This window comes from Vombatus ursinus, unplaced genomic scaffold (assembly GCF_900497805.2).
Source record: "Vombatus ursinus unplaced genomic scaffold, bare-nosed wombat genome assembly UNPS02009173.1, whole genome shotgun sequence".
NCBI lineage: Eukaryota > Metazoa > Chordata > Mammalia > Diprotodontia > Vombatidae > Vombatus > Vombatus ursinus.
In genome coordinates, this window is record NW_020948951.1 from 9892182 (window position 1) to 9915935 (window position 23754).

The 23754-nt window shown below is 42.9% G+C and overlaps 2 protein-coding genes across 7 annotated transcripts in view; both read right to left on the reverse strand.

Moving 5' to 3' along the window:
- The window catches only part of TM6SF2 (transmembrane 6 superfamily member 2), a 30602-nt gene extending 15762 nt beyond the window's left edge, over positions 1-14840 (reverse strand). For 3 of the 6 annotated variants that reach the window (XM_027850822.1, XM_027850818.1, XM_027850817.1), the window contains exon 1: positions 9075-9462. In XM_027850822.1, the coding sequence (XP_027706623.1) occupies positions 9075-9169 (95 nt within the window). In that variant the 5' untranslated portion in view covers positions 9170-9462. Of the gene's footprint in view, positions 1-3360; positions 3389-9074; positions 9463-13892 lie in introns of those variants that run through there. The other 3 variants (XM_027850819.1, XM_027850820.1, XM_027850821.1) reach the window with 3 other exon arrangements.
- Positions 14841-17965: 3125 nt separating this feature from the next.
- SUGP1 (SURP and G-patch domain containing 1) overlaps positions 17966-23754 on the reverse strand; it is a 47569-nt gene continuing 41780 nt past the window's right edge. Inside the window, exons 11-14 of the mRNA XM_027850816.1 lie at positions 23332-23438; positions 21901-22046; positions 18911-19040; positions 17966-18073 (exon numbers count right to left, since the gene is read on the reverse strand). Coding sequence (XP_027706617.1) covers positions 18047-18073; positions 18911-19040; positions 21901-22046; positions 23332-23438 — 410 coding nt within the window. The 3' untranslated portion in view covers positions 17966-18046. The remainder of the gene's footprint in view (positions 18074-18910; positions 19041-21900; positions 22047-23331; positions 23439-23754) is intronic.

Here is a 23754-nt window from a genome sequence, read left to right on the forward strand (position 1 = left end):
ATAGCACCAGGGTTGTTGTGAGGATAAAATGAGATAATACTTGTAAAGAGCTTAGCACAGTGCATGGTACAGAGTAGGGGCTATATAAATGCTTACTCCTGTGAAAGAACTTTGAAAACTTTAAAGAGTTATATAAATGCTCTGTAGCATTATTCTTTTTGACTCTTCCCTATCCCTCACCTTTTCCTCCATCTAATCAGTCACCAAGTCTTGTCCTGACCAGTTTTCCTTAAAAATATCTCACTTCAAATTTTTCTCTTCTCTTTTCTGAATTTATCTGGAGCTGACGCTGATCATCAATCAACCAACATTTATTAAGCACCTACTATATGTCAGTGGATAGAGTACCAGGCCTGGAGTTAGAAAGACTCATCTCCCTAAGTTCAAATCTGGCCTCAGACACTCACTAGCTGTGTGACCCTGGGCAAGTCACTTAACCCTGTTTGTCTCAGTTTCCTCATCTGTCAAATGAGCTGGAGAAGGAAATGGCAAACCACTCCAGTAGCTCTGCCAAGAAAACCCCAAATGGGGTTCTAATTCTTCTTTACAACTTGACTAATGTGAAAATAGATTCAATATGAATGTATTTCCATAGGTTCAATGATCATACCTATGAATATGACTCTGATACCTTTTAATACACATCTAGTCCCTCCATTGAGCTCCAACTGCCTATTGGACATTTTTTAACTGAATTGTCCCATAGGCATCTCAAAGTAAATATATTAAAAAAGAACTCATTATATTTTCCCAGAAAACTCTCCCCAACAGAGAGTCAGACACGACTGAAAAACAACTAAATAACAATAACAACAATGAGTCTGTGCACTGTGGTACTATGGTAGCTGCTAAGGATACTCAAACAAAAATAGAACAGTCTCTGCTCACAAGGAATTTACATTCTAACAAGAAAAGACACAGATAGCTAGATAGCATTCATATAAAACTTTAAGGTTTGCAAAGTGTTTTACAAATACTATCCATTTTATCCTCACAGCAACTTTGTGCAGTAGGTGCTATTATTATCTCCATTTTGCAGTTGAGGAAACTGAGGTAGACAGAGATTAAGTGCCTTGCCCAGGGTCATACAACTGGTTAGTGACTAGGTCAAGATTTGAATTCAGGTCTGTGTATATGTATACATACATTTAAGGAAATACAAAGAACAAGTTAAATACAGAGAGAGGAGTGGATCCAAGAAGAGAGGGCTGTCAATCAATAAGCATTTATTAAAGCGCCTACTTGTGTTCCAGGCACCTTGTTAAACACAGGAAATACAAAGAAAGGCAAAAACAGTCCCTGCCCTCAAGAAATTTTCATTCTAACGTGGAAGACAACATGTAAATAACTAGTCACATACAAGATGTAGATATGAGAGAAACAAGACATATAATAGGGAATAATATGTAAGGGTAGGTAGGGGCCAGGTTATGAAGAGCTTTAAATGCCAGCAGATTTTTAATTTGATCCTAGAGGTAATAGGGAGCCATTGCAGTTTGAACAAGGGAGTCACCCAGTCAGACCTATGCTTTAGGAAAAATCACTCTGATGATCCTGTGGAAGGCGGATTGGAGCAGGGGAAGACGTAAGGCAAGGAGATCAATTAGGAAATAGTCCAGGTGAGCTGTGATGAGCCTGCACCAGTGGCTATGTGAATGAAGAGAAGGGGAAGAATATGAGAGAGGGGCTGATCTAATAACTGGCAACAGATCCGCTATGTGGAGTGAGGAAGAAGGACGATGAGGAGTCAAGAATGGCTCTGAGGTTGTGAACCCGGATAACTGGAAAGACAATGGTGTCTTTGACAGCGTTAAGAAATTCTGGAAGAGGAGATGTTTTCTGGGGAAATATAATGAGTTCTTTTTGAGTATATTTAGTTTGAGACGCGTAAGAGACATCCAGTTAAAAATGTCCAACAGGCAGTTGGAGCTCAATGGAGGGACTAGACGTATATTAAAAGATCTCAGAGTCATCTTCATAGGTAAGATCATTGAACCTATGGAAATTGATGAGTTCACCAAGTGAGACTGTAAAAAGTGTGAAAAGAAAAGCGAGCTCAGGGCAGTGCCTTGGGGCACACCCACAGTTAGTGATGAAGATCCAGTAAATGGGGCAGAAGGATTGGTCCCACTGGGAGAAGACCCAAAGTCAATATTATCCAATTCTGCAGAGATGTCAGGAAGGATGAAGATGAAGAAAATGCCATTGTATTTGGCATTTAAGAGATTTTGGAGAGGCCCTTTGGAAAGGGCCATTTCAGTTAAGTGATAAGGTTGGAAGCCAGACTACAAGGGGCTGAGAAACAAGTAAGAAGAAAGGAATTGAAGGCAAGTACTGAGGATGTCTGTTTCTAGGAACTCGGCCATGAAAGGAAAGAGAAGTAGAAGATGATAGCTTGAAGGGATGTAGGGTCGAGTGAAGCTTTTTTAAAAGACTCAGGCTGGTTTGTAAGCTGCAGGGATGCAGCAGCTAGTATTTAAGAAGAGACTGATGATGAGAAAGGAAATGATTGTAGGGCTAATTTTCCTGTGGAGATCGGTAAAGAAAGACAGAATGAAAGACAACCAGGTTTTGAGATGTAGAGTGGAGAAGAGAGAGCTCAAGGTGAATGGCCGTCATTTTCTGAATAAAGTATGAGGAGAGATCTACGGCTGAGAGGGGTGGAGAGTGGAAGGTGTGGGCGACTTGAGGATGGAAGAAAAGGTCTGAAACATCTACAATGGGGAATGTGAGAGAGAATCAATTAAGAGTAAAAGGATTGCCTTCTGGCAATTGAACCCCATTGGGATGAGGTGTCACAAATTGTAACAGACCCAGTCAACAGAGTTGGGTGACTACCTCCAACTTCATTCACAGCACATAGGTAAGAGCACAGGAGGCAGACAGTGGGGGTAATCCAGGGGTTGTTTTAGCAAGTATGAGTTGTGTAAGGACGTTGTCTTTTTTTTCTAACTATGGTCCCATGGAAAATTAAAAAGCTCTGATCTAAAGGAGTCCCAACTGGTGCACATCCTCCCTAACAGATGACAGACATCTGTAATGCGGTTAGAAGCAGAGGTTTGGGATAATCTGGGACCTGGGGCAGGAATGTCACCGAATATCATAGCTCAGAGGTTCCTGAAAAAAACAGGACTGACAAGTAGATGTAAGGGATGCAAAGAAGGGGCAGCTAGGTGGCGCAGTTGATAAAGCACTGGACCCGGAGTCAGGAGGACCTGAGTTCAAATCCTGCCTCAGACACGTAATGCTCACTAGCTGTGTGACTCTAGACAAGCCACTTAACCCCAATTGCTCAACCCCCCCCCCCAAAAAAGAGAGAGATGCAAAGAACCTGATAGGTCACACAAACCAATCTCCAACCTGATACTGTATGGGAATGTTTGATTCTCCAAAGCCTTTTCTCTTCATATCTTCCCTTCCTTATCCACCAAGGGGCATCTCCTTCATTTTCCATGGAGAAACTGAAGCCAGAGAGAGGTAAGGGTTTGTTGGAGGCACATTCCAAAGCAGACTTTCATAACCTGCCCCCAACCTACCTTTCCACTTTTAATATTCATGGGGTGGGGAGGTTAAGGGTCAAGAAAAATGTAAAGGAGTTAGGATTTTGTTGCATCCTTCCATGGCCTTAAATTACCCCTCCTTCCTAAGCATAGGGTGGGCACATAGTTTCTTCCAGATGTGACATTTTATGCTCTAAGTCCCTTCCAGCTATGACATCATTTGATTTATAATCAGAACATCTGTATTCAAATCTCAGTTCCACTACTTACTATTTATATGACTTTGGGCAAGTTATTTTCTTTCTCTGGTCTTCAGTTGCCTCATCTGAAAAATCAAAGGATTGGACTAGATGATCTTGAAGGTACCTTCCAATCCTAATTTCTATGACCCTTCTAGTCTCTCTGCGAAAAGGTCCTTTCTGGTATTAACATTCTATGTTCTGTGAGTAGACAGGATTGTGGGGTCCATTTTGTGTACAGGCCTGACCCCAGGTGAGGTCATCAAGGCTGTCACAAATGTGCAGACCGCTCCATCTGATGACTGCCTGTCTTTCTCCTGACCTATCTGAAACTCAAACCCAGCAGAATATGACGTGCTCCCATGGGTGGTGGGGGCAGGGGGAGGCCTCTATGCCAGGGGGTTCAGAGTCCAGAGAAAACAGGTGGAGAAAAGTGTGACTATCCCAGGAACACAGCATGTTAGAGCTAAAAGGGACCTCAGAGATATCGCATCTGACCCCATTGTTTTCACAGGTTGGGAAACAGAGGCCAAGAGAAGGCAAAATGATTTGCCTAAGGTCACCCAGTGGCCTGATTTCCTAGGCCAGTGACAAGTTTTTCCACACAAAAACTCTCCTACCCCTACTCTATATGTCTGCCTCCGTGTCAAGACACATGAGGAAATTCAAGAGAAGACAATTCAGGTCCTACCTTTGGGAGTTTACCATGTGTCTGGGTACACAAGGCATCCATAAGAACAGAGACTAACACAGACTATAGATTAAGCACCGTGGCTCATATTTAATTGCTGGGGGGAAGCGGGGAGGAGGGTCAGCCAACAGACCGGTGGAGGCTGGAGAAGTCAGAGAGGACTTGCTGGGCATGAAACTTAAGCTGGATTTTGAGAATCATATAGGGTTTAGATAGGAAAGGGAGAAGGAGGACATTTCTAACAGAAAGAAACTGAAGAAAGGTGAGGATCATTGTGGGGGATAGTGAGGAAAGTGATTTGCCTGTCTAGTCTTCCATGTTCAATCAGTTAATCAAAAAAGCATTCATTAACCACCTAATATATACCAGGCACTTTGTTAGGCTTCGGAGACCTGAAAACAAAGAGAAGCAGTTCTTTTCCTGTAGGAGCTTACAGAGAGACAACATATATATGTATGTATAAAATAGATTCAGAGTCTTTTGGGGGAGGAAGCATTAGCACCTGAGGGGTGGGGGTGAGAAAGGATTTCATGTTAAGGGTAGAGCTTGAGCTAACTCTTAAAGGCAAAAGGGGATTTTAAGGGACAGAGATGAGGATGCAATATAGAAGTGGGAGACAGCCAGAGCAAAGTTCTGGAGCCAGGAGATGGAGCATTGTGCGTCAGAAAGCCAGTATTGCTGTACTGAAGAGTGTGAGAAGGGGAGAAATTTAAAATAAGCTTAGAAAAGTAGGTAGGGTCAGGTTGTAAAGGGTTTGAAATGCCAGAAAGGAATCTTTATTTGATCTTAGAGGCAATAGGAAACTAGTGGAGTTTATTGAGGAGGGAGTGACATGGTCAGACCTGCACTTTAGGAAAATCACTTTGACAGCTATGTGTGAGACAGACTGGGGCAAGAAAAGCAAATAAGAGGCTACTGAAATAGTCTGGTTGAGAAGTAATAAGGCCCGAACTAGGGTGGTAACCCTTTGAGTGGAAAGAAGGGGCCTGGCAGCATGCTACCCAGTTCCTAACAGAGAGGTGATAGATAGACTCAGGCTGCAGAAAGAGGCACATGTTTTTGTTTGTTTGTTTGTTTTGTCTTGTTTTGTTTTTTCCCCAGATATGGCCAACGTGGGAATTTGTTTTGCTTGACTGTGCACATTTGTTACTAGGATTTTCCTTTCCTTTTTTCTTTTTTTAGTGAGGTAGGATGGGAAGGAGAGAACATTTATTTTTGTTCATTGAAAGAATAAATTCAATTTAAAAAAGAAATAAAGGAACTGGGATGCAAGAGATGTTGCAGAATTGGCAGGACTTGGCAACTGACAGATATGTAGAGTGTGAGAGAATGAAGTCTCGGATGACTGAGGCCATGAACCTGGATGATAGGGAACATGGGGTATATTCTACAGAAATGGAGATGTTTGAAAGGTAGTGAAATGATCAGATAGATTCTTTTTTTAAAAAATTGATCTTATTTACAATTCACTGATTTTTGTCCTGTAACAGTTGCCTGTAAGTCATGTTTTTTGTCTCTTAACTTAGTTCAGAAATTCAGCTGAGTTAAGTTTAGAAATTCAGAGATTCTTCTCCTGCTAATCACTATTCTAGTCTTTCCTCAAGGAAATCTGTTATCCTTGAGGAATGCAGGTGGCTACCAGGGAGTCTGGTCTGGTATCTTTATACCACCAAACTACTCTTCAAGTAAATAGTAAATAGCAGAGCAGGGATATGAACCCAGGTCCTCTGACTTCAAATCCAGTAAGTACTTTCTAACAGTTAAATATGTGTGATAGAGCTGCCCAGGTAGGAAGGAGCTACTCCATGTTGAGGCTGGCAGGGAGTCAGGGGTTAAAATAGGTCTAAGCACCTATAGTTAGATAATACAGTTTAGATTAGTCCCCAAATCTGAGCCTAGTTAGATTTCTTTTTCTACACGCATCTAATTACCTTCCTTTGCTATTATTTCTGAGTCTGTATGTATTCTTTTCCTGTTAACTTTTTTTTTTCTATTAGACCTGTGATTTCACTGATGTAGGGAATTCCCTTCTGATGTAAGGAAATTCTCTCCATTAATGCAGCACAGAGAGGGAACCACTATGAAGCTTATAGTTTGAGAGACAGTTGTCCGGGGTGCTAAGAGATTAAATGACTTGCCCAGAGTCACAGAGACTGTACATGTCAATGGTAGGACATTAATCCAGGATTTAATGACTCTGAGACCACCCTTCCACTACACCATAGTTTCACACTCTATGATCTAAGCTACATTAGCTTATTTGTTCCTGGAACAGATACTCAATCTCCAGTCTACATGTTGTACTGGCTATCTCCCTGCCTGGCATACTCTTCTTCCTCCTAGAGGCTGAAGCCTCTTTATTTTCTAGGCTTTTTTCAATACTCAGCTCAAATCCCACCTTCTTTCTACAAGAGGCCTTTTTCAGGTCTCCCTCCTTCGAGAGCTTTCCCATCTACTCAGTCACTGTTGTTACTCATCCTTCACTTTTGGAAAAGGTCAATGATATCATGGGGTGATGTCTTAACTTGCTTGAGAACTGGATTAAAGTGAGGCAGAGTTGCACAGAGTCATCAGCCTCAGTCTCTCTTTCAGAGTCATTGAAGTCCAGTGGTAGGACAGAAGTCTAGATGACTGGCATCTTCAATGTCTGACCAAACTCTAAGTACTCCACAGCATCTGCTTCAGCTGCCTTCATGGCCTTTGTATCATCCACCCATTCCACTGGGGGAAGTCTTCACATGCTTGGGGTAGACATCTTCCTAATTCACTGAAAGGTGAAAACTGGTTTATCCCATCTGCCAACATGGTTTACTGGGATGTATGTGGCTGCTATGCATGCTACAGCTTCTTGGAGCCCCAGATGAGAATTGAGAGAATGTAGACACCAAAGGTAGATGAGTAGCCCTGAAAAGGGCTTGGTAACACCTCACACCAGGGTTACTAGTCCTCCCTGCATACCCCATACATCCCAAAATTGTTGTTTTTGTTGTTGTTCAATCATTTCAGACGCTTTTTGTCCCCATTTGGAGTTTTCTTGGCAAAGATAGTGGACTGGTTTGCCATTTTCTTCTCCAACTCATTTTACAGATGAGGAAACTGAGGCAAACAGAATTAAGTGACTTGCCCAGGGTCACACAGCTAGTAAGTGACTGAGGCCAGAAGATGAGTTTTCCTGACTTCAGGCCCAGTACTGTATTCACTGCACCACCTAGCTGCCCATCTACTCAGTAAATACCTTATATATAACTATTTATGACTGAAATAAACAACACAATAAATAATAGGATTAAGAAGGCCAATCATTGGAATCATGGCAAAGATAGGATGGATGATAGAAATCATCTAGCTCAAACACTTCCTGTCTCCAGCATCATTAAAGGACAGAGAAAAAGAGCACTGTCTTTCGAGTCAGAGGCCTGGGGTTCAAATCCTGATTCAGATGTAAGGGGAAATCTCAACTTCTCTGGGCCTCAGTTTCCTCTTAAAATGAGAGCGTTGGACTAGATTGCCTTCCACCTCTAAATCTATGAAGCAGTAAACAGAGGAGGAAACTGAAGACCAGAGACAGAGAGTGACTTCTTCAAGATCACACAGCTAGTTAATGTCATCATACAATGGAATGGGATTGCCAGAAGGAATCTACCTTCAGTCATTAAGGTACCCCTCAAAAATCCATCCAGGGAAACTTCATTTAAAATAGGACTACTGTAAAATGGGAATTGTACATATTAAGGAGGAAGGAAGAGGGTAATGTCTTCCAGGAGTCCAGAAAAATAACAACAACTCTGTCAGAGTGAAAATGTGTTGATGGTTGTCAAAGATGGAGTAAGGAGCCCCTTAATTTATAGATGAAGAAGCTGAGTGAGGCCTGAGATCTGTAATTTGGTAAGATTACCACACACTGGTAATCTTGGAAAGAACTGTTTCGCCATGTAACACTCACAGGATGGTATCTTTATCATGAATCTTGGCTCTTGATTATCAACTTTACATTTAGTCAACCTACCCTGTATTGTTCCCTAAGTATTGGAAGTGTGTAATGAGTCCAGTCTTTAACCATTCCCTGAATCCCAGAGGGCAGGGACTGTATCTCCTATCCAGACTAACACAGGACCAGGCAAATGCAGGAGCTCAGTGACTGGCTGTCAGTCATTGGTTGGTAGTACTGGGAAGGAGCTTCCGGGACTTTAATTGTCCCACCAACTGTACCAGCTGGCCACCCAAGGTGTGTCCTCATAGGTCTGTTTCTCTGACCAGCATGGGTCATCAGAAATTGCCTCAATATGCTTCTCTGTCCCATCAGCCTCAAAGGAGAAATTCCTAATCTTGTTAATTTAGCTCTTTAGGAAAGAGGGAAAGGGAATGAATATCCTACCGCCCACCAATACTCTAGCACTTGGAGGAGGGTTAGGGTGGCCATGGGGGAAGTGGATTGGAAAAAGCAATAGCTCCCAGAGCCTTGTAGCTCCCACTTAATGAAGGCCAATCTCCTGAAGTGATTAAATCCCCCACACCCCTGGCACTGGCCTCCACTGAGCCGACCCCCTCCCCTTAAAAAAAAATTCCCTCAATCACACTGTAAGTCAGGGTTCTTCTTCGCCCTCCTCACTCCCCTCCCTACCCCCTTCCGTGCCCAGCACTCACTGGGAAAACTCAGAGAGGTGGTTCAAAGCGTAGCAGACAGGTAAGGCGGTAAGGGAGAAGGCGACGACCTTTCCGGAGAGTTCGGGGAGCTCCATGGCTGCGGAGGAGTTCGGTGGCGGCAGGTCAGAAGGTAGATGCCACCTGGCCAGGTGCGGGTCGGTGCGGTCGGATCCAGTCCGATGCTCCTTCTCCAGGTCCTCGCCTGTCCAATCCGCTAGCTGGCTGCCTTGTCCTCGCCCCGGGGCTCCTGCCCGATCTGGCCAGACGTCCCACCCAGGCTCAGGTGGATCCGCCGGGTATCGTAAGGAATTGGCTCTTCCCTGGGCTGTCAGCTTGGGAGCCTAACACTCCAGGCCCGAGGCCCCGACGCCACCCGTCGGGTGGCCCAGCCCCATGCAAAGGTCACTGACGCTCTTCCCCGGCAGTCCTTGATCCCTCCCCTCGACCCAAGGTTTCGACATCTCCGCCGGCCTTTAAAGGGGCTGTGACCTCTACTCTCTCACAGCCACACCCACCCTCCTCCCAGTTGCAGCCCTGGCCTCCTCCACCACACACAACTTAGGTGTACCAGGGAAAGGGAGTCCATGACTAATCGACCTGCCTGAAATAATCTTGAGGACAGGTTTGGGCCATGCCTTCCCAGGCCAAATCAAATAGTTCATTCACCCCACCTGGAAATCCACGCCCCCCCCCCCAAAAAAGACCAAAAACAAAGGCAACGTTCCCTAATGGAGAGAACAAGTTTTATCAGTGAAATGAGGTAAATGAACTGACTGATCTCTATGATTGCTTCTAGCTTTGAAGATCTTTTAAGATCTGTGTATCAGACTTAAAAGACCATGGAATCCCAATATGTGGGAGTCCTAAGATATCTATTCTAACCCCTTAACATTTTATAAATGATGAAACTATTAGACGTTTGCACCTCTGCCTTCTCCTCTAGTTATTTTATTTCCTTCGAGAGATCTGATGAAATAAAACATGATCCCTACACTCTCTTTTCTTCACAAACCCATAAAACAAAGAAAAGTATTCTGAGATTGAGAGCAGGTCTCATTTCATCATTGTACTGCCCCCTATCTCCCAACACAGGGCTCCGAAATGAAAAGGCAGTTTAATTTCTACCATCCTCCACAGAAATAGCTTGATGTCTGGGGGAGCGTTCTCACTAAACTTTGCGTGAATTTTTTGCAAGGACGGTGCTCAAGAGAGGCCAAGTGGGTTGTCCTGAAGAAAAAAAGGAATCTGTACTAGGTGATTCCTCCACTGAAATTGATCATAAACAGAAGAAAACAAAGGTCTTTCACCCAGAGGTCAGCTAAGCTGGAGGGCATTTAAATCCACCTTTCCCTGGATGGCCATATTGTACCTTCTTTACTAATTAATGGCCTCAAAGTTCCTTCTCTTAATCATATTTGTGGTTTACAGAAACCTGGCTTTAAACAGACTAAGAGTTCCCAATTTTGCCCTTTGAACAAGAATTTAGTATGGCCTGATGAAAAGAACCCTCAGTCAGGAAGCTGAGTTTCTAGACTGAGCTCTAATATCAATAACCATTGTTAGGGTGGGGCAACCTGAGCTTTGACCAGGGTGCCAAAATGCCCCCTTCTAGTGCTCACTTCCCACCCAGTGGTCCTCTGCCTAAAGTAGGGCAGATTCCAAGTTCCTGATGTCCACAGATAAAAAACAATTCAATGCAGTGGGAAGCATAGATCCTGGGCAACTTAGGTATGAATGAAACAAAGGAGAGCTCCCCTAAACTACATCTACAGAGAGGGGACCCTTCAGAGGCCACACTTCTCTGGGCAGGAGATGCCCTTTCCTGGACCTTGTTCCACCTGAGAAGATGGGTAATACAGTTCTAGGGACAGCCCCAAGGGCCTGTTTCTTATCTATAACATGAGAGGATTGGGTCATGGATCCCTTTGCCTATCTGGTAAGGCATATGGGCCCTTTCTCAGAAGTTTGTTGCCTACATTCAGAATTGAAGGAATGTTAAATTTGTTAGAGGTTATAGAAAATAAAAATGTTTTTGGGTTGGGTTTTTTTTTTTTTTAACCATTCAAGACCACAGACCTCTCTGAAATTTATAGACTCCTTTCTCAATAATCACACTGTTACCAACCTGATTCGGACACCCATCACCTTACTTGGACTATATTACTAATGGATGTCTCTGAGCCTCCCATTAGAATGTAAGCTCCTTGAGGGCAGGGACTCTTAGTTTGTGGCTCGCTCATACTAAATGCTTAATAAATGTTCTATCCAGCTATCTAGTCTCTCCCTTATCCAGTCATCCTTTGCCAATGTCATTTTCATTTCACTGTTGTGGAAGGTGCTGGATTTGTAGTTGGAGAACTCAAATCCCGCCTCTGCCACATATCCATTGTGTGGCCATGGGTAAGTCACTTGACTTCTTTGGGAATGTTTCCTCATGTTTAAAATGATGGGGCTAGTTTCAGACTCCAAGGCGCTTTCCAGTACTAAATCTATGATCTTCATGTGCAGATCAATTTTTCTCAAGAATCTTCAATAACTCCCTACCTTCTTAGAATAAAACTAATTCCTTAAGCTAACATTTAACACCCTCCTTCCCCTTCAGATTTCAACCTGTCTTTCCAGATTTAACTCACGTTTAACTACATGCCAGCCAAATTGTACTATCTTCCATCTCCACGATTTCATTCTGCCCTTTTCCACAGCTGTACATTTATGCATATCTTTCCTCATCACTATCATGTCCAGAACATGAATTTTTCATATTTTTATCTGTTGAGATCCTTCTTTCAAGGCCCAGCTCAGGTTCTAACTACTCCATGAATCCTCCACCCCAAGTTAAAAAATTATCCCTTCTGATAACGGCAATCACAAAAGATAAAACAGATAATTTCTATCATACGAAACAAATGCAAATCCAAACAATTCCGATTCCCCCTCACACCCAGTATGTTGGCAAATATCACAAAAGAAGGGAACAGGCAACACTAGAGGGGCTGTTTTATTTACACATTGTTTCCCTCATCAGAATGACTTCCCTGAAGGCAGAGTTTTTACCTTTATTTGAAACCTCATAAATTATTACAGTGCCTGGGATAAGTGCTTAATCAATGCTTGCCTAGCACACACTTGCTGGTACAGCTATTAATTGGTCTAACCATTCTGGAGAGCAATTTCAAATTATGCTAACAAACTAAGTGGCTAAAAATGTCCATAACCTTTGTCCCAGAGGTCCACTACTAGGCATATATGCCAAGGAGGTCACCTCGATATTCATCTACAGCAGACCAACCTACATACACATTGTCTCCCCATTAGAATGTGACTTGACAGCAGGGTCTGTCCTTGCCTTTCTTTGTATATTCCTGGTGCTTGGTAGAATGTCTGGCACATAGTAAGTGCTTAGTGCCAATTCAATGTATGAAGTTGATTCCTTGAGGACCCCTACTCAAACTCTAATCAGTATTAGCCAGTTCATTATAATTTCATAAGGTATGACTGTCAGAAATTATTTTTATTATATTTATCTAGTAATACATATTTAGTCAGTCACCTAATTATTCTTAATCCATATTTTGTATGTTTCTAATAGGAAGGCCAATAGGGCCTCAAGCTTTAATATAATGGTTATTACTTGTTTACCAACTATGGAGTTTACGCAAGTAACCACAAGATCGAAAGAACAACAACACAGATATCTCCATCCCGTTTAGCTCAATTTCCATGACTCTACCAAACATGAGTTGAGGCATGACACAGAAAGCCCCTCAGTTTCCCTTGAAATTTTCTTGGAGCATATGTATAGCCTGTACCATTTCCTTTTCTTTTGACCAAACTTAGAAGTAGCCCATCCATCTTGTGACTACCTAGTCAGCAGAGCTATTTCCTTCCTTACCCAATCCATAACCCTGCTAATATACTGTTTTGCTTATTTTAGCCTAGGCATCATGTCACCCCACAGAATTATTCTGTATTTGATACAGCCATCCCTTGAATGTCTAGATATCAAGGCCTATAAAAATAAGGGCCCTGGAAGATGACATCCCAGCTCGTGAGGAAGATCTGCGCTCCATTTCATTAGAGGGGACACCATGGACCCTTTAATAAAGTGCCATTGGCTCAGAAAGCTCTGAGCTTTTGAAGGTTGGCCCCACATGAGTGACTGAACCTATCTGTCACTGCCACAAGACGCTTCCATATGAGGCAAGTCCCTCTAACAATACAGGTAGGTACCTCATCTGCAATTAGTAATTTTAAGGAGTTGCCTACGACAGGGATTCTTAAACTTTTTCCACTGAGAATTCTTCTTGAGTTTGGCAGCATTCCTTGATGTTGCCTGGCCTGAGGGCATGTGCAATGCAAAGTGCCCGTGCTTTATGTTCAGAACCAAGTGAAGTTGCCAGAAGCAACATGAGCAAGTGCCACCAGAAACACCTCAGATTTGTTACTTGTTTTGACTTTTAATTAACTTTTAGTCACTGTGAATTCAGGAACCTTTTACCATTGCCCCTATATGGTGTCTTGATCCAGAGTTTAAAAAGTGCTGGCCTACAGCACTAAATGCTCGAGAGAATGGTCCAGGGTCATACAGCAGGTACGTACCAGAGGCAAGACTTGAACCAAGATCCACTGTACCATGCTGCCTCTCTGACATAAATGTAATGGGAATATTACTGTGCCTTAAGAAATGATAACTAGAAAGAATTCAGGGTAGCATGGGAATACTTACATGAACCGATGCAAAATGAAGTAAGCAGAACCAGGAAAGTAACACACAATTACAAAATAAGTAAAAAGGACAAAAAAAAATTGAAAACGAACCTTATATAAGGCCAAGCTTATCCCTGAAGAAACAATGAGAAAAGGCACCTCCCTTCCTTTTCTGAAGAGGTCAGGGGACTGTGTGTGTGGAACATCGCACATACTGCCAGACTCAGTTGAAGTGTTTGTAGATTTTGCTAAATTGCTTGCCCAACCCATGTTTCCTCATTAAAAGAAATGGCTCTCAGGGTGGGAGAGGGGAAGGGAAGGATCTGAAAATGTTTAAAAAAAAAAAAAAAGCAATACATTTTTTAACAAGCCCCTTAGCTCAGACTTCTCAAGTATCCCTATCTCTATGTACTTAGATTTAAATAATGCATGCATACCTTAACTCTCCTACTAGTTTGTAAGCTCCCTGAAAACGGACTGACTTCTCATGCAGTATGCACTTAGCAGATGCTGCAGTTGACAAAAGTGAGGGTCATGAAAAACAAGATGGCCTCCAAGGTACTGCCAGTTTGGCATGCTCTAGCTAGAAATGGAAGCCTCTTGTAGAGAAGAAAGAAAAAGCAAGACAAGAGTTTGAAGGATACAAGAACCCTGGCTGTCTTAACCAAGAACATCAGCATTGTGATTATTGGTAAGAATTTCACATGAATATGGAGCTTAAAAGTTTATAAAGCACTTGCATAACCAGCACCTCATTGATTTTCACAACACTGGATGAAGGAGGCAGGCTGGGGATTATTATCCCCATTTCACAGATGAGAAAACTGAGTGAGGCTTTCCCAAGGTAGTGATGGAACTGGCACTTGAGACTTAGGCACTCTTTGCCAGGCCAGTGCTTTACCATACCAAATTGTGCAGGGGCCTTGGGGGCTTAGCCCAGAATGCTTTCACTTCAAAGACAGTATAAGAAAAGAGACCAAGACATGACACCAGCCATCCATCTCTTTGTAAGCAGAGGAAGTGACCTTCTGTAGGGTGTAATTTCAAGGGTACCCCAAAGCTCCCCTACCACTTTGCTTTTCTTTCTCCCATTCCCCCCTCCCACCCCTAATATGAGTCTCACATCATATAATCATTGCTTTATGTTACATTTAGGACCTCAGTTAAAACCAACAGTTCTCTTTCCAAAAGGGTGACACCAAATTTCAACTCAACAAATATTGATTCCTATTGTGTACAGGGGGCCTTGTGCTGGACACTAGGGGAGACAAAAAAGACATGGTTTGTAAGCACAAGCATCTATTCATAACAAGGGGATATATGTGGAAATAGATTACTGGAGTGCTTATGGCAGGGCTTAAACTGGGGTGAGAGGGGAAAGGGTTTGGAAATTCAGAGGCATTAGGAGAGGTCTTGTTCCCAGAACGTGGGTAGTAGTCACACTGTCCTTAGCTCTCCTCCTATACAATGTAAACTCTGGAGGGCAAGGGAATGTTTCATTTTTGTGTTTGTATGGCCAGGACCTAGCAGAGTGCCTGGCATACAGCAGATGTTGAAAAAATAGCTTTTAATTGGGCAGCCCACACCTGTAATATCCCAGATCAGTTCTGGGCACGTTTTAGGTAGGACACACAAACTGGAGTACGCAGGAGAGTGAATCGGATGGGGCAGGACTAGAAATCAGCCCATTATGAGGTTCAGGTGAAGGAAGTGGGGACATTTAGCTTGGTAGAGAAAGAACAGATCGACAGTTCCTATCACCAAGTATCTCTTTTGAAGGCCTGTGATTTGGAAAAGAGAAAGGAGTTCTGCTTGAATCCAGAGGACAAGACTAGTCACAGCAGGCAGACAGTGTACACGCAGATTCTGGCTTGATAGAAGGTAAAATTTGTAACACTTAAGAGATATTGAAAACTAGAAGGAGCTGCTGCAGGAACACTGTAAAAGGGATCCTTGCTCACCAGGCACAGGTTGCGTTCAATGGGCTCTGAGGTCTCCTCAACTTTAAGATGCTGGTAAATTCTAAGACACCACAAGCAGGTTTCAGGATTCCTTTCATATTCATATGGCACTCATTGTCATAACAATAATAGGAGGCATTTTCCAGATAAAGAAAACACACTAGAAAAGGTGAGCAGACTGGGCCAAAATCCCACAATGGCAGTCAGGAGGCTGGGCTCCAAAGCCTCACCCTGGAACTTAGGAGGCTCCTTCTGGTCTTGGTTTCCTCAACTGTAAAATAAGTGACTGCAGAAACTGATTCCCAAGTCCAGTCTTCTGCTACTACACCACGCTGTCTGACTTAAGAACATCTGGTTACCTTTTAGAAAATGAAGATGACCTTTCATCATGTCTCAAAAGCCCTTCACAGCGGGGCTGAAACTTATTTATAAATTCTTAGGATCCCAAATTTCCTTCAAAACTCAGCCCAAGTGCTGCCTTCTACAAGAAGCCTTCCTTAGTGCCTCCCCTTCCTGTATTCCCCGCCTCCTTGTGTACATGTAGTTTTCTCCTGATAAACTCCAAGTTCCTTGAGGGCAGAGATGTTTTATTTTTGTCTTCATCTCCCCAGCCCAGCACCATGCTTGGCATATAGTAGAAGCTTAATAAATGCTTGCTAATTGATTCTAAGATGGCAAGGACTTGAAAGCAGCCAAAAATTAGATAAATGCTAGTGGGCTAGGAAATGGAAAAGTGGATTGGACATGCCAAGATTCCTCTTAGCTCCAAAGTGGAAGAGTTTAGGAAGAGACCCAGGCCACTGCTAAGGGACCTGGCATATTTTACTGTCTTTAAAGAGTGATCTAAGGCTCAGTGAATCTTGGGATTAGGTCCCAAAAGTAGAAATTATGCTCACTTGGAAAGGATTTTGGAGCACAGAACATAAGAGTGGTAAGGCATCTGAGAAAGTAGACTGGTAGAGCTGAAAAAGACCTTGAAGCTATCTGACTTCTTCCTTTTATGAAAAAAGTAGAAGCTATAAAGTAAATCAATTGATCCCAAGTGGATTGAACTCTCAGGGAAAATACTGGGAAAAGCCTTTAGCTTAAAATATATAACATGCTGATTTTACCCAAGGGCCAGGTTCTGTTGTGAACCCTAAAGAAACCACATATTCCTCAGCAAGTCAAGCACCATACCAATTTGGAAAACCTCACCATGCAGAAAACAGGATTTCAAGAGGCTCTAACTGGAGAACAAGCATATTCAAGGGCTCTGAGTTACAGAAGAACATCTGGGGTAGGAGGGCAGAAAAGAAGGTGCACACTAAATAGTATATAGAAAGGAAGCTAATTAGGCCCCTTGTGTATGTGTAAGGCATAGAACGTTTTACTGTTCAGGGAACCTGAGTTCTCCTTCAGATAGTCAAGTTGGTCACTGAGAGGGAACCCCTCACAAAGAGTCACGAAGGAGCCTTCAGGTGACCCCATATTCACAGGAGGTAGAAAATAAGGGCACACACCCTCCCAGGGGCTCCTGGAGGTACAGAGCCTCCTCTTTGTTCACAAAGGAAGGTGCTGGGCTATTCCAGATATACTCCCAAGAGTTAGGGCAGGCAAGGTCCAAGGTGCTGACTAGTATCCTAAGCAAGGGAAAGGAAAACTAGACTGTGGTTGGAAAAGTCTTTGTCTGTTGCCTCCTAGCCTGAGGACAACAACCTCAAGGTAAACCTGCTACTTAAGCCGCAGTTTAGAATGTAACAATAGAGGATCTGGGACCTGGTCCTGGCTCTGCCATGAAATTGCTGTGTGGTATCAGCCTCATTCTCTGGACCTCAGGGTTTTGTTTTTTTTTTTTAATCTGTAAATCGAGAGGGATAGATTAGATCTCTTAGGTCCCTGCAGCTTTCCATGTTATATATTCTAAATTCCAACCAGTTTGGACATTCTATGTTTCTAATCATTGCTGGTAAGGACATATCTCTCAATAGAACATTAGAGGATTCTTAATGAATTCTTTGGTGTTTCCCCTTGGAAAGGCTATTATAGGAAAGTTTCCAACTTAACCTTTCCTATTCATTCCTCTATGATACTGCCACCTTCACAAGGATGCTGTCATCAAGGAATCATATGTTAGTTTGTGTGCCCACCTGTTGGTGCTACAACACTGTTCCGGGTGAAGGAGAGTACTGTGACTTTTAATACATTTTACAATATTTGCAACAAAGAAAAAAAGACAGGGTATGGGGGTGCGAATAATGCAGTTCTGTAACATTTCACAGTAAAATTATATTTGTACTGAAAATACTTTTTTGGGGAAAATACTCAGTAGTAAGGTCTTCTGGGATTGTTCTGTAGGGAAAAAAAGGAGGAGAAAGAGTATTAATATTTACAGATATAATCATATCAGTTACACCCAGAATTAGCCAGTAAACACCTCACCTATAAAATTAATGAAAAGAATTGAGGACAAGAGGAAGGCAAAGCCCCGCTTTCTCCCCACCCTGCAAAGTGCAACCTAGAGCAAGAGTCAAACAGAGGTGTGCTCTTCAGCCCAAGAGAAATTCACATTTAGAACAAAGCTTGATGGGCTCTCTTCCGACCAACTGCAGTTCCTTTGTATTGGGGGGGAATGTGTTAATACTTGGTCTATCTGGGTGTCAGCTGAATCAAATTTCTGCTGTTAAAAATAACCTCAAAGTAAGCTCTCCATCATGTTCTATTCTGAGTAATCAGACTATAGTTGCTAGATGAAAACTCAAAAGGAGAAAAGAAGAAAAGGAAACCTTCCAACAGGAAGATATGTATGTGCATACTTCACAGAAGACTATGATTTGGCTTGCTGAAACACGATCCTTTTTTTGCACAGTTCTTTGTATTTTTCAAAGCATTTTTGCACACATTATATCTCATTCCCTAATTGCCAAATTTAGGGGCAGCCTACTATAGAATGAACACCAGAGTCAGAAAAATTAGACTAGTATCCTCACTGATGCTTACAATTGTGCGCCTATGTCACAGAATCTCTTAGCCTCAATCTGCACATTTGGAAAATGGGAATGTTACTTTCAATACCTGCCTCACCAGGGTGTTGAGAGGTAAAGCAATATACAACTCTAACGCATTCAGTAGGTGTGGAAGAGTGGCTAGAAAGAAGGATCTGTTTTGCTTATAAAAACATCACCATACCAGCGGGTTAGGTCGGAATCTATATGCCAACATCATTCTTTTACGGAATGCCTCATACTCATCATCTTCTTTAGAGAGCTCAGCAGGTCGGTCAATGCCAAATCCGGCCCCATCCACTGCAGTTGTACCCCTAGAAAAGACCCATACAGAGGATAAGAGAATGAAGGCCTGGCCTCCCTCTTCCTTTCTCTGTAGTATCATCTCCTCAACAGGGCACTACCCGACTTTCTCATGTCATGAAGATATCTTTACGATAGGATCCCTCTGGTTTTCCTTGCCCCTTACTAAGACCTAACCAAAAAGTTTTCAGAGTTGTGACTGTTGAAAAGGACTATAGGAGATGGGACATGTATGCATTTACATGTACACATATACACACATGCACATATACATGTTCACCTTGCTTGGAGCAAATTAGAAATATGAAAAACCATAATCAAGATATGAGAATGTTACAACTGGAAAAGACCTTAAGAGATCAACTAATTAAATTCACTCATTTTACAAAGGAGGAACTGAGGATAAGAAGAGAAGGTGCAATTTGTCCAAAGTCAGAGAGTCAAGAAACAGAACGGCCAAGACTTGAACCCAAATCTGATTCCAAGTCCTATGCTCTTTTCATTACAACAGAGCTGATTCTACTATACCACAGCTAAAAACTCAGGGGTGATTATTTTCTTTACAAAAAAAGCATTTATCATAGGGTTTCTTTAAATATCAAATCTCTTCAGCTTACTTATAATACAAAAACCAAATTACTTTAGAGACATTTGAGATACACCCTTTACCATACAAAGGTGTGTGCACATGTGTGCATGATATGGGTGGGGGTGAGGAGCAGGCAACAATGGCTGTCCTGTATGGCTGTATACATGTATTGGCTGTCCTGGTTTGTCAAGGCCCGTACATAGACAGGAAATATCTCCAGAAGAACATAGCTTAGCTCAGAGCAAAACTTGGATGTTAATAAGTGGCATGAGGTAAACTCTTTCTTTACCGCACTTAATTCAATTCAACTAACGTTTATTAAGTACCTATTATGTGGCAAATCCTGTTCCTGACACATCCCAGCCATGTGACTATGGACAAGCCATTTAAGCTCCCAATAATGCAAGCAGCTAAGGCTACGTGTTATAGACAAGTTGCTAACCTGCATGAGAGAAAGGAGTTCCCCATATCTAGGAAATCACAGATACAGAGCTACCTTCCACTCCCCCAATCCCAAACCACCTTTGCAAGGCACTATTCCCAGCACCAGAGACACAGACACACAAATGAAACAGTTTCTAACTTTAAGGACATTATCTTCTCCTGGGAAGATATAACAAATACAAAAAGAAGTATCTGATAAGGAAAACCAAGGAGGGAAAGAATACTAGCAGTTTAGGTAGCTGCTACAATGCTCTCTGGGGTTATACACATTGATTCACTAATTTTTCATAAATATTGGTATGTACATAAATGTTTGTATGCTGTCTTCCCCATGAGACTGTAAGCTCCTGGAGGGCAGGGGCTGGGTCTGCCTTTCTTTGTACCCCTACCCCTTTGCACAATGCCTGGCACAAGGGCTTCTGCTCTCCAGAGCTTGAGTAATGGCAGGGGGGCTTCAGAGGCATTAAGATTCAAAGGTCAAAGGTCTGGTCCCAGAGAAAGGCCAGGAGACCTGCTCTAAAAACTGTTCCCTAAGGCTGGGCCAAGGCCTAGGGGCTGAGGGGCTCAAAGTGGTCAGTACTCCAGCTTTCAGCTTTGGGGCTTTTTGTAACTTGGCAATACGTAGGTGGTCCTAGATTGTCCCACAGACACCAGCTACAGCTCTGTGTAACAGTATGAGTCACAGCAGCAAGATCCTGTGGCTTATCCCAGGTCTAGATGAGACTGTCCCAGGTCCAACACCAGGACAAGCAAACAAGGACCCCCCCAAACCTCCCAAGTCCCTCTTTCAGGTTTCTGGAACATAGCTGCCTCTTCTTTTCCAAGGAGCTTTCCTACTTGGAAGAGAGTCCATGCCCAAAGTGGAAGGAGACAGATGACAAAGGGGGAAGGTTCTATTTCAGCTCCCCTCCCTCCAAAGCAGTTATAGTAGCATGCTAGAGGTACAGAGGCAATCTGGTATACTAGAATATGGTGCTGACTACAAGCCAAGAGATCTGGTCCTTGTCTAGTCATAAACCAACTGCAGGACTGCAAGCAAGTCACCTTCTCGGTTCTCATCTATAATGTGAAGAGGTTAGACGAGGGATCTCCTAGGTGTCTCTTCCAGCAGAAATCATGTGGGCAATAAATGTCAGACATCAGGGCAAAAATCAAAGACACTCTAAACAAGCTAAGGAAAGGACCAAGGCTGATTCCTTTAAAAAAAAAAAAATTTTGGTACATACACACATATACTCTCACATCTACAAGTTAAATTCTCTGTGTTGTTACTTCTTCCTGTTCTATTACAGAAAAACAGCTACGTTCATTTCCATGACTTTAAGGCCCAGCTCAAACACTGCCATCTCCCACAAAAGCTTCCCCAGGCTCCCAGTTGGAAGTGATGCAGTTTCAATTCAGATACTTGTGAAGTGCCTCTTGGCCTGTCTATCCAGCATTTCTCTCTTCTTCTCATGCACTCACCATTTGTAGGCATTCCACCTGTGTATAACCTGTCTATTTCGGTGTTCATCCTGGGTATAGGCTCTGTATCTTTGGTATATCTCTGTATCACTGATGTATCCTTGGGTATTACCTGTGTATCCTCTGTGTACCATCCATATATCCCTAAACATCCCTGGGTATCCCGGCCGCCTATATTTTAACTTCTTCAGAAACAGGTCAACATCGGCATTACTGGCAGCACAAAGCCCAGTGCCTCACCTATAGTGGATGCTGACAAATGTGTGTTGAGCTAGTACTGAGTAGGGGATGGCTACAGTGGGAAAAGCAGCAGTTCTGAAGCACTAAGTGACATTACCACTCACTTATGGAGCATGTCCAAGCCACTTACTTACTTGTTAACAGGATTTTTGATCCCCTGTCCTTCTGAGCCAAGGCCTTCGCCTTCCTTCCAGCCCATCTTCACCAACATCTGGTAGCCAATGTTCTCCACAGTCAACTTGAATTCTTTGTACTCTGAGTAATCTGGCTCACGGCCTTCCTGCAGGGGTGACAGATCTTACTGGCTAAAGCGAAAGACAGAGCTCTGCCCTGTCTGGAAGTGAGAAGTTAGTCTGAGTTGCTGAGCTTTGGCCCTGGATGGCTTTTTGACATGCAGCAAGGTACTTCCCTTCTTCCATTAAGAGTTAGGATTTCCTCCTTTGTAAAACGAAGGGACTGGATTAGATTATGTGTAAAGTCCCTTCTTGTTCTGACAGGCCAAGTCTAAGAGTCCATTCACAAGTTATCTCAAGCTACCAAAGAAAGCTTTGTGTGGCTCCCCTTTTTAAGTTTCACTTTCCAGTGGCCTTGGGAAGTGACCCCATAGCTGCAGCTTAAATACTATTTGCTTAATGCTAGGAAGGATATTTTCAGTTAGAGATATCTCCCCATAGCAAAAGGACACTAAGCCATTAACTTTTCTCCAGATGTTGAGAGACTCAAGTCTTTCTCTGGAACACCTAACAAGAGGACCAAGAGCCATAACATTCCACTATTTGTTCAAACTGCTTGTAATAATGGTTTCAAGTAGGGTTCAGCTTTCTGTCAAACTTGACTGATACATCCTGGCTGCCTGACACCTGTCAACAGCTCCAGTTAGCTCGAGCTGACAAAAGAGAATGAAATTTCCCAGGATTACCAAAGTCAATTACCAGGCAGTAATAAACAAAGACTACTGAAACAATGCCCACCATGCACTAGAGTCAGCAGCCTGAAGAGGCTGAGAGTGAGCAAGTGTTCAGGGCTGGTCCACCCATTAGCAGCTGTCTTCACATTTAGCCTGGGGTTCAGTCTCCTAATGACAGGGACTTTTATGACTCATTTAACTGGCCTTTATCATCTTGCAGAAGGTTCTTGAAGAGGAAGGCTTCCGTGTTCATCTGGGACCACGTGCACCAGGAACCCCCCTTCTACAGTGTCTCAGATCCCTCCCTTAACTGGCCTATAGCATGAATCAGCCTGTCTTCCTCTGGGTCAGCCCCTTCATGACTGGGATAAGAGAAGTGTGTACCCTATTCTTACATTCACTCAGAGAGAGAAGCACCACTAATATGGAAGAAAGAACTGGAGAACTGGCCCAAGATGGTCAAGAGTGCTAGGGGCTGCTGAGGAAAATGAGGCCCAGATGCAGTTCTGGCCAATACAGCTCACCTCTCTGGCATGGCACAAAACTCAAATGAGATCACATATAAAACACTTTGCAAACCTTTAACAGCTATAAAATACCACTAAGCAGAAACACCCTCTCGATATCAGAAGCTGATTCAATTCTCCTTCTCCCTTACCTTTAATGCCTTGAATGTCTCCATGAACTTCTCCAGCTCATCAGGGGGCAAGAAATCTCCAATGAAGTGCTTTCCTCTGCCCATTTTAGTCAACTGCTCTGCCCATTCTATATAGAGATGGGGGAAAAGTGAGGACATTCCCAGTCCAAGGAGGAAAAGAAAATCAACTGAGGCCCCACCCTCTCATCTCAAATATATGTATATGTATGTATATTTATGTAAGTATGTTCTCTGAGGGGGAATGAAAGGAACAAGCATTTATTAAGCACCTACTATGTTCCAGGTACTGGGCTAAGTGCTTTACAAATCTCTCATCTGACTTCAGCAATGAGTCTAGAAGTCCCACTCAAAAGAGTACCATCAATTGTCTTGCTTTGCTAGGATCGAGAATTATCTGGAAATTCCTATTTTTATATCCAGTTC